General features: G+C 44.3%; 1 protein-coding gene across 1 annotated transcript in view; it reads left to right on the forward strand.

Moving 5' to 3' along the window:
* The window catches only part of abcc10 (ATP-binding cassette, sub-family C (CFTR/MRP), member 10), a 15174-nt gene extending 9871 nt beyond the window's left edge, over positions 1 to 5303 (forward strand). Inside the window, exons 16-22 of the mRNA XM_068595645.1 lie at positions 243 to 412; positions 750 to 910; positions 1097 to 1350; positions 1603 to 1748; positions 2376 to 2473; positions 3502 to 3614; positions 4330 to 5303. Of these exons, the coding sequence (XP_068451746.1) occupies positions 243 to 412; positions 750 to 910; positions 1097 to 1350; positions 1603 to 1748; positions 2376 to 2473; positions 3502 to 3614; positions 4330 to 4453 (1066 nt within the window). The 3' untranslated portion in view covers positions 4454 to 5303. The remainder of the gene's footprint in view (positions 1 to 242; positions 413 to 749; positions 911 to 1096; positions 1351 to 1602; positions 1749 to 2375; positions 2474 to 3501; positions 3615 to 4329) is intronic.
* The last annotated feature ends 6039 nt before the right edge of the window (positions 5304 to 11342 follow it).

Consider the following 11342-nt stretch of genomic DNA (forward strand, 5'->3'; position numbering starts at 1 on the left):
TGTATATATATGTGTATATATACATATATGTATATATGTATACATATATGTATATATGTATACATATATGTATATATGTATACATATATGTATATATATATACATATATGTATATACATACATACATATATAAAATGTATTTATATTAATTTTCATTTATTAAAAGCTCTAGAATCTCCATATTTCAGACGTTCCTCCCGGTGAAACGCGTCACAGACTCTCTCTTGTCGTCGTGGTCGCAGGTTCGAGGAGGAGCTCGCCCGCCGTCTGGAGCGGAACCAGCGCTGCCTGTTCCTGAGCAACGCCGCCGTGCAGTGGCTGAGCATCCGCCTGCAGCTCATCGGCGTGGCCGTGGTGACCGGCCTCGGGGCGCTCGCCGTCGTCCAGCACCAGTACGGCGCCGTCGACCCCGGTGAGGCCGCCGCCGCTGTGCGCCGCTCGAATGAGACGTGTGTTGGTCTTCTGAGGTCTCGTGAGGTCCTGTTAGGTCTCGTTAGGTCTCGTGAGGTCTCGTGAGATCTCGTGAGATCTCGTTAGATCTTGTGAGATCTTGTGAGGTCTCGTGAGGTGTGTGCCGGCCATGTGTGAGGACTTGTGAGATCTCGCGAGATTTTGTGAGGTCATGTGAGGTCTTGTGAGGTCTTTTTAGATCTTGTGATATCTCGTGAGGTCTCGTGAGGTCTCGTGAGGTCTTTTTAGATCTTGTGAGGTCTCGTGAGGTCTCGTGACGCGTGCGTTGCTGGTTCTAGGTCTGGTGGGCCTGTCCCTGTCCTACGCGCTGTCCATCACAGACCTGCTGTGCGGCCTCATCTTCAGCTTCACGCAGACCGAGATGCAGCTGGTGAGCGTGGAGCGGACCGAGGAATACTCCACGGGCCTCCCCACCGAGCCGCAGCACCACAGCGCCCAGGTGAGGCCGCCGCCGAACCAGAAACCTCATCCCGAAGCAGAAAAATAAAAAAAGACGGAACAATAAGAAGAAGAGGACTCGCTGTAATTTCAATAGTAAAGCGTCTGTAAAAGCGTGTTTTAAGAAGTGTGTCTCTCTCTCTCTCTCTCTCTCTCTCTCTCTCTCCGCTTCCTTCCTCCCCCCCAGCTGCCGGCGGCGTGGCCCGAGCGCGGCGGCCTGGAGTTCCGCGGCGCCGTCCTGGCCTACAGGGCCGGCCTCCCCAACGCGCTGGACGGGGTCAGCCTGGCGGTGCGACCCGGGGAGAAGGTGGGCGTGGTGGGACGCACCGGCTCCGGGAAGTCCACCCTGTTCCTGGCCCTGTTCCGCATGGTGGAGCTGAGCCGGGGCCAGATCCTCCTGGACGGGCTGGACGTCAGCACCGTGGGCCTGGCGCAGCTCAGGTCCGGAGGGAGCGGAGGGGTTAAATACTCTCATCGTTTTGTTGCTTAAAGAAAAAATTTAAAAATTTAAAAATGTGCCTTTTGGGACTCAATCCCGAGGACAGATAATCCTGGTTCTTCATACATTTTCTATCTTTTAATTCAGACTTTAAAGATGCTGTCTGATAATGTGTGTGTGTGTGTGTGTCCGTGTGTGTGTGTGTGTGTGTGTGTGTGTGTGTGTGTGTGTGTGTGTGGCGGCGCCCTCTGCAGGTCCAGGCTGGCCATCATTCCTCAGGACCCGTTCCTGTTCAGCGGCTCCGTCAGAGAGAACCTGGACCCGAGCGGGCGGCACGCGGACCGGCAGCTGCTGGACGTCCTGGACCAGTGCCACCTGGGAGCCGTGGTGGAGAGGATGGGTGAGGAGGAGGAGGAGGGAGGAAGAGAGGGAGGAAGAGAGGGAGGGAGGAGTTACCGTACCGAGGGAGTCATTTAACGAAGCGAACAGCAATGCGACGTCACCGTGAATTGCAGACGCTTGTTGAGATCAGGTGTGTCTGTTCTGAGTTAATCCTCCTGACTCACTGTTCATGCATTTCACACAATGCGCTCCACCCTTCGTCCTCCACCCTTCGTCCTCCACCCTTCAGCCTCCATTCCTGTGTGGTGGAACAATCAAAAGCCTTCGCCCGCTCCATGAATAACAACGTCTGAGCTTCTGGCTGCACCCAGGACACCTGAGCAAGTTACATAAGATCCAGTTCATTATCCTCCTCTTCCTCGCTGCTCAAGAGGAGACACTCTAAATATTTAGGTTTATTTTGGAGGCAGGAGAAACGTCCACTTTTATTTACTCTTTAAAAACACCCGGCTTCCTCTGCAGCGAATGATTTTGTGTCACATTTCAGATTTTTTGTCACTTCACACCCCAAAAGCTTTAAAAGTGACGCATCGGCGTTAATAAGAAAATGATGGTGATGAGGACTCAACACTGTGTGTGTGTGTGTGTGTGTGTGTGTGTGTGTGTGTGTGTGTGTGTGTGTCAGGCGGTCTGGACGCTCAGGTCGGGGAGAGAGGACGCTGCTTCTCTGTGGGTCAGAGGCAGCTGCTGTGTCTGGCCAGAGCTCTGCTGACCGAGGCCAAGGTGAGACTCCTCGGCTCAATCGACGCTCCGGCCGGTTGTTTGTTCTGTTTGTTCTGTTTATTTCTTTCCACGTGTGTTTAGATTCCCACCAGACTCTTTATCAGATGAGGTGAACGCTTTATTCTGAATATTTACGCCTCTAAACCGTGACGTCAGAGCTTTCTGTCGGGAGAACTGAAGCCGCCGGTCTCCGTGTGACAAACACAGTCATTTTTATCTTGTTAGTTTGTGTTGTTGTGTGACTTTGTTGCAGCAGAACTAACCCTTAAAACACACAAAGTCACACGACAATAACAAACTTAACTGATGGAGGCAGCGGTCGACCAGCAACTCCTGAGGAGTCTGGCGGCTTTGAAGGGAGTTTCCCGTCAGAAAACGTGTCTGACAGCAACAAATACTAAATGTAGCGTACAATTAAACTGATGTAGATTGTTACAGGCCTCAAAAACACGTCCACAGCAGAACTTCACTGCCGTCTGGTTCTCCATCCACTGCCGTAAAACTCCTCACACTTTAAAACATCGATTTGTCCTCTTTAATATCTATATTTTTAATAAATACAAAAAGGCGGCTAATGATGCTAATTAGTGCGTTCCTTTGCAAATGTTTTGAAACCCTGGGTCTGATTTCTTGGACATCTTAAGGGATTAGATGTCGAGCTCCACCCATTCTTTTGTAATCTGCTATATTTTTTATACACACACTGTTTGATTAGTTAGCGCCTGACACTTCCTCGCTGTTTAAAGCGGTTTGACCGCGGATAAAAAATCACATTCTTCTTATTGAGGAGCGTGATTGACATCTCAAATAATTAAACCTCCAAAACCAACACTGCCCTTGTGAGTAAATGTTTGTTTTTCAGTTGCGCTGCAGCACACGGGCCGATTAAATCTCACTTCAGACGCTCGTCGCTGTCGGCTGAAGCAGTGTTTCCCCTGAGATGTCGTTTCCCAGTAATTCCTCCGCTCGTGGAGGCGGTTGCGTCCCGGCGCTGCAGCTTAAGACGGCGGTTCTTCCCCCTCGTGTAGATCCTGTGCATCGACGAAGCCACGGCCAGCGTGGACCAGAAGACGGACAAACTGCTGCAGCAGACCATCAGAGAGAAGTTTCAGGACCAGACCGTCCTCACGATCGCACACAGGTGACACTTTGACCTTTTCTGTGACGTCACAGTCATTTTACGATCATCAGGGTTCTTCACGCTCATGGAAAACCAGGAAAAGTCACAGACACTTTTAAAATGGTTATTTCCAGGCCTGGAAAAGTGGTTTAAAAGTGTTATATTCATGTGTTCATTCACGCTGAGTTATAAATAATGAATCTGCTTTTAAAAGAAAGAGGCTCAACATATCAGCAGCATACATACAGGCATCTATATAAATGTTTATTCTTTTAATCAAACTATTGTCTCTCATTCATTTGACTCATTTGAGGTTTACTGTATGCTTTGAATCCTCATTGTTAGTTTAAATACTACATTTTATCACTTTTTACTGTCTACACACACATTTCACACAATGTTTGCTCATGGACATTTGGTTTAACGTCATGAAAATGTGGTTAAAAGTCCTGGAAATTTGATTAGAAGTCATGGAAATTTGGTTTAAAGTCGTAGAAATTTGGTTAAAAGTCATAAATTGTGGTTAAAAGGTGTGAAAATGTGGTTAAAAGTCATGCAAATGTAGTTAAAAGTCATGATAATTTGGTTAAAAAGGATAGAAATTTGGTTAAAATTCATAGAAATGTGGTTAAAAGTCATGTTAATGTTGGTCACAATGCGTATGAACCCTGTTATAATTAAACTCTCTTGCTCGTGTTTCTCCGTTAAACCCTTTGAATAAACTCTTCGTCTCCAGGATCAACACCGTCATGGACTGCGACCGGGTGCTGGTGATGCATGCTGGGAAAGTGGCGGAGTTCGACACCCCGGCCGCTCTGTACCCAAACGAACCCCCCGGTGTCCCGCTGGCCGGTCGGTAGGAAACGACACCGGCAGGAGGGAACACGACTTTATTTTCATATTTTGATCCAGAAAAAAGGTTCACAGAGAACTTTTTTAAAAAAAAACTCTTTTCCGGTGGGAGCAGAGAAGCTGTGAATGCCTTGCTCCAGGGTTCACATCCACCGGCAGTGGGTTTAGTGGATATCTTCTCCCTTTGTGCTGACACTTAGTTTCTTTCAATTGATGCGTTTGATGCTCAAGCAGCATTCGAGGCGTCCGTCTCTCTTTGTTCCTGACGTCCTTTGAACGGTGTTTGAACCTCATTCACCGGATGACCACGGCCTCCATCGCTGCTTTGAATTAGAAAAGCCGACTGCACCCTTTAACTGACAATATGCCCCGCATAGGGGTCAAATAATGCTTAAATTAGTTTGAATTTATTACTACAAGCAGGTAACGGGGCAGTTTATTCACATAACGCCATTGTTTTTTTTTTTTTATTAGAATAAAAACATTTAAATATGTTGTTTATTCTAAATGCAAGTTTTTTTCACAGTCTTGTTAAGAATGTGACTGTAGAATGAAGTTTAAATATTCTGTTACTGATGACGTGATTTCAATGCAATTGACTGCAGTATTGACTGCAGGTGTTCCTCAGGGAAGCTGTTTAGGTCCCCTGTTGTTTTGGGTTATACAGGGATATCTTCTGGACTAAAAGATCCCGATAGACTATAATGTTTATTTCTGCTCCCGTACGCTGACGATGACCAACTCTACATTTCTTCTGAGAGAATTGATACTTAACAAACCATCGAATTGTCTTCAGGCAGCAAATAAACGGATCAGTTATGGTTTCTTACATTCAACTTGTTAAGAAATTAAAGTATTGGCTATACAATGGTGTGTTTTTATATATAGATATATAGATATATATATATGGTTATATAAAGTTAGTACAAAGTGTAGGTGTGTTTTGATAAGAGATTACAAAAAAGGGCCAAAAGTAACTTCAGGGTTATGAAAATGTATCGGGCAATTCAGAAGTGAAATCCAAAAACCTCTGACGATCTGATCTTATATAATATTAATAATTATAATAATAATAATTAACTTTGGTCTTATTTCACTCATATATATATATATATATATATATATATATATATATATATATATATATATATATATATATATATATATATAAATAAACATACGTACATATATACATAGTATGTATGTATTACATACATGTGTATGGAAGACTGAGAAAAAAAATATTTTTCTGGTATTACGACATGCATTGATGTACTTGTACCATAACACAAAGTCCGTCTCCTGTAGTAATACACTGATGCTAAATAGTATAAAGTACCTCATAAAACCACACTTTTTAATCTAACTACTCCGTTAAATATTCACATCGAAATCAATTATCAACTATTAATATTCATCAACTGAAAGGGATTTCTTTAGTTGTTGGTTTTTCAACCAGGTCTTTTGTCCTGAACGCTGTTCTCACACCTGTGTGTTGTGTTGTTTTGTGTTGTTTTGTAATGTCACCATGTTTGCCACAATCCGCCGCAGCCGTACCTGTCTGCAGGTGCGATGGCATAAGAGGTGCGATGACATAAGAGCTGCGATGGCTCCTCCCCCTCCTCCAGGTCCTCAGCGGCGGCGTGAACAGAGTGACTCACGCCGGCCGCGCCCTCGACACAGAGCAGCTCTCACGTTAACGCCGATCCCGCTGGCAGCGGCGAGTGTTTTTCTCTCCCTTACCTCTTACCTGGGTTTCACCTAACACTGCTGTGTGTGTGTGTGTGTGTGTGTGTGTGTGTGTGTGTGTGTGTGTGTGTGTGTTCCTTTTAAGCTACTTTATACTTCTGCTTCAGTCATTTTCAAGGTGAATTATTGTAGTTTTTACTCTTTTAGTTCCTGCACAGATTAAGCTTATCAACACAAAATGTTAATAAGATGATGCATTGTAATGTATTATTAATATTAGTACATTGTAATGTATTATTAATATTAGTACATTGTGATGTATTATTAATATTAGTACATTGTATTATCTGCTCAGCAGTACATGACGCAGTAAAGAGCTCAGTGTTCACGAGCATTAAAGTGATAAAATATCAATGTGTCAATAATTATAATGTAAGTACACACATTTACTCTGAGAATGCAGTTTAACTGTAACTAGGAGGTGTGTGTGTGTGTGTGTGTGTGTGTGTGTGTGTACTGGATAGGTGTGTGTGTGTGTGTAGGCGTGGGTGTAGGTAGGTAGGTGTGTATGTGTGTGTCTGTTCATGTGTGTCCATGCATGTGTGTGTGCATGCGTATGCATGTGTGTGTCTGTTCATGTGTGTCCATGCATGTGTGTGTGGCTGTTCATTTGTGTGCGTGTGTGCGTATGTATGTGTGTGTCCGTGTGTGTGTGTGTGCGGGTGTGTGTGTGTCTAGGTGTACGATGAAAAGCAGGTCAAGAACTCAAGTTGTACCTTCGTCTGCTGTTGTGTGTGTTTTGTGTGCGTATGAGCCACAGGCGTGTGTGGTAGTCAGGGTGTGTGTGTGTGTGTGTGATTATTGACAGTTTAATGGAGGCGGGACTTCAGAGGTGGAACCTGTTCTCCTGCTTCAGGTGAGCTACTCGTCCGTCCGCCTGCAGCTGCTGCTCACAAGCTGCAGCGCAGACGGACTCCTCGACACGACAACGCAGACACACACAGACACACACACGCCCGATGGACCCTGAGGTCAGTCTCCTTGTGTTGCTTTCCTGTGTGATGTTGTGTCCTTAAAGAGACGGGTGTTTCTCTCCAGCTGCTCCAGGAACGTCGTCTTTATTTAGTTGCAGCTGCTTTTAATCAACAGCATGTGTGTGTTTAAAAATGTCTTATTTGTCTTTCTTCTAGTCGCTTTTCTGTTCGTCTGTTCACTTTTCATCACTTTATAATGACATTTCACTAAGAATGTTAAAAAGTCACTTCAGTTATGTTTATTTATTTTGCACATTCATAAAAAAGAGGATATTTTCAACCTGTTCAGATGTGACAAAGTCTGCCCTAAAAAAACTGAACCTGACATTAAAATGACAAAATAATCCTTCATTGATCCTTCATAAAGACGCAGAAACAATAATACAAGACGAGAGAACATTAACGTCAATAGAAACTTCATTCAGGACGTCATGAAGTTCATATGTTAAGTTCTATTAAGACGTGCAGAGCGACACGAATATATAGATATATAGATATATAGATATAGATATTACACATATTACATGAAGTCACTGTGTGTGTGTGCTCATATTCTTATTAATGACCTCCTCTGCTGCTCAATGTGCTGATGGCTCACAAAGTTGCGTTGCTAATGAAGCAAAACAAACATCGGAGCAGCACGTTGTGATGGTTATCTTGACTCTGCGTGTTTTCCCTCTTTATCTCTGCAGTCTGCTGCACTTTGACTCACCTGTGAAATGTGTAATATTTAACTCTTGAAGCAGTAAATCAGCCTCCTTTGCTCTGCTGCCGTCTGCAATGCGATATTAATCAGAGTTTAGTGCATTTTCACTGTCTAATAGTTGTTGTTTTGATTGTTGGAGCACTGGCTTCGTTGTGTCTTTTCATCTCGTTGCATCGTTTTGTGGTTTTGTGGTTATTTTGTCTGAATGAATGTTGACTTTTCAATAGATTTGGTTCCAGCTGGACGTCTTCAAACGACAACGTCTGTTTCTGAACATTTTAATTTTCCTCAACAGGGACGAGCATCATTTAAAAAAAAATCTTGCGATAATTATTGTTTGATTAATTCAGCCCTTAATGCTTGAAGACATTTAATATTTATTGTTTTGTTTCAATGGAACGCTGACGCTGCGTTAATGGTGGAGAAGTCGTACATTTTTAATAAATTCCATGCGTGACTGACATTTTATTTAGCCGCGTGGCGATAAAGCTGCAGCTGGTTGTTGTCGCCTCCATCTGGTTGTTGTCGCCTCCAGCTGGTTGTTGTCGCCTCCAGCTGGTTGTTGCTGTTGCCTCCAGCTGGTTGCTGTTGCCTCCAGTTGGTTGTTGTTGCATCCAGCAAGTTGTTGCTGTTGCATCCAGCAAGTTGTTGCTGTTGCCTCCAGCTGGTTGTTGTTGCCTCCAGCTGGTTGTTGTCGCCTCCAGCTGGTTGTTGTCGCCTCCAGCTGGTTGTTGTCGCCTCCAGCTGGTTGTTGTCGCCTCCATCTGGTTGTTGTCGCATCCAGCAAGTTGTTGCTGTTGCCTCCAGCTGGTTGCTGTTGCCTCCAGTTGGCTGTTGTTGCATCCAGCAAGTTGTTGTTGTTGCATCCAGCTGGTTGTTGTTGCCTCCAGCAAGTTGTTGCTGTTGCCTCCAGCAAGTTGTTGCTGTTGCCTCCAGCAAGTTGTTGCTGTTGCCTCCATCTGGTTGTTGTTGCATTCATCTGGTTGTTGTTGCATTCATCTGGTTGTTGTTGCATTCATCTGGTTGATGTTACATCCAGCTGGTTGTTGTTGCTTCCAGCTGGTTGTTGTCGCCTCCAGCTGGTTGTTGTTGCCCCCATCTGGTTGTTGTTGCCTCCATCTGCTTGTTGTTGCATCCATCTGCTTGTTGTTGCATCCAGCAAGTTGTTGCTGTTGCATCCAGCAAGTTGTTGCTGTTGCCTCCAGCTGGTTGTTGTTGCCTCCAGCTGGTTGTTGTCGCCTCCAGCTGGTTGTTGTTGCCTTCATCTGGTTGTTGTTGCCTCCAGCTGGTTGTTGTCGCCTCCAGCTGGTTGTTGTCGCCTCCAGCTGGTTGTTGTCGCCTCCAGCTGGTTGTTGTCGCCTCCAGCTGGTTGTTGTCGCCTCCAGCTGGTTGTTCCCACGATCTGGATGCAGCACGCTGGAGGTCTGCCAGTGCTTTTCTGTACTAACAGTTGGGTGTGGTCTTTTTAAAAAAATAAAAAAAACTTTGTGTGCTTAAAAGAGAAACGAGGAAACACCCAACAACAGAACACTTGTTCTCGGCGCTCTCGATGAACCTGTTCCTGGTTTCTTTCCTTCGGGCCATAACTTAAATACCTGAGCGGTGCACCCTGGGAGTCACTCCCACCTGAACGCAGGAAAACTGTTCATTTACTGCGAATCTTCAGTAAAAAAAATGAACTTGTCCCTCAGAAGATTTGCTCACATGAGACATTTGTCGTACACAATATGTATTTTAGTATAAATGAACTCTTGAAACACTGAGATAATCTGTACAATTTAGACAAACGGCATTAAAACACACTTTAATGACTCCATATGTAACTCTAAAGGCTCAAAACAAATATGTACGGATTCAAACTCCATTGCATTTTATTAACAGTCTCATTTCTGCTTCTGCTCTCAACACAAGAGCCACTCCTTTCCACGTTTTAGTTTGTTTGATTTATGCAACTCTTACAAAATGAACAGCACCAGTGTTCCCCACACGGAGGCTGTGGGAGTTGGCAGAGATCTGCCCACACCCAAATGTGTTTAATGCTCTTGTATTTCTTGTTCTCTGCTTTCAAACCGTCTTCTTGGAAATAAAAGCATTATTCCAACATGAACACACTTCAATACGCATATTGAAGTGTGTTCATGTTGGAATAAGGCTTTATAAATTATAAATTCAGTGTTTATTCATACTAATGCTAAATAGTGTGTACTTATTATGAAGTGCTACAGAAACTTGTACTCAAGTACAGTAAATCCACCTTGTTATATTTCACCGCTGCTGTTTGATGTTCATTAAAGTCCCGTTGCTGCGAGCTTCTGTTTTAAACACTTTTAAACGTCTGTGTTTGCAGCCGTCACGCCGCCGGGGAAGGACGCTCTGACGTCGGGGCAATCGGAGGAGGGAGGGGCTTGTTGTTTCCAGCAACAACAACAGTTCCTCAGCCAACCAGGGACTGAAGGAAGGTGTGTCCCTTCACTCTCTACTGAAGATACTTTTTTATACCATGTATTGCTTTTAATCATTTTGTGTTTCGGCGTTTGGATTTTTGACAGTTGCTCCCCACAAGAGCACACCTTACAAAAAGTCAAGTCAAGGAGGAGATACTCTCTTAAAATGTGGCATTTTGTGGTGTTCATATCACATTTTCTACAGTACAGAATAGCAATTGTTTTTCCAGAGCTCTCTGAAGACATTACAATATTAAATACTTCTTTTAAAAGCTCAATGCCCCATTGGTGTTAGTTCCAGGTTTAGAGGTTGTATGCTTCGGATGATATGTTATGTTTCATGCACACACTTGGTTATTCTTTGTTTTTCAGGGGATGAACTTTTAGGGGGCAGCAACAATCACTTTTGATCAACTGTCAGAAAGCACTGAAGGTGTTTTTTAAAATGCCGAAGGAGATGGAGCGGTTTGATGACATGGTCCAAGTCCTCACCAGGAACAACTTGAGCAAGAGCCTCGGAAACTTGGACGAGAGTGCCAAGAGTCCCGACATGGTATGTGGAGTACGGAGATTATCATCATCGGTCTTTATCAGGTCAAACAGGCATTGAAACCCAACATTAGTTTTCATTTGGTTTTCCTGTAATTTAAAGGGCGTTAGCACTTTTAGGACGTTCAACCGAGAGATGTTTTTGCACTGCAATCTGCATTAAACTGATTGTCACATGAACAATGGGAAAATTGCATTCCAATCAACAAGTTGTGGTTATGTTTCTAGATGCTGAAGGACTCCTACAACAAACTCTACAATGCCAAAATCCGGAAGTTCATGAAGCGTGACTTGGTCGGTTCCATGGAGAGCATTGTGAGTGACGAGCCAACAGTAACGGGCTCGCCAAAGGGCACCCAGAAGACAGACGTGGGGTTGCCTCGCCTCGGAGTTGACTTTGGACTTATTAAAAGCAGGACTCGGTACACAGACGATGATGCTGATTCCCAATCTGATGACGCCGGGCAATCAAGAT

Source organism: Clinocottus analis, unplaced genomic scaffold, assembly GCF_023055335.1.
Source record: "Clinocottus analis isolate CAN_PGR_092001 unplaced genomic scaffold, fCliAna1.0.p SCAF_31, whole genome shotgun sequence".
NCBI lineage: Eukaryota > Metazoa > Chordata > Actinopteri > Perciformes > Cottidae > Clinocottus > Clinocottus analis.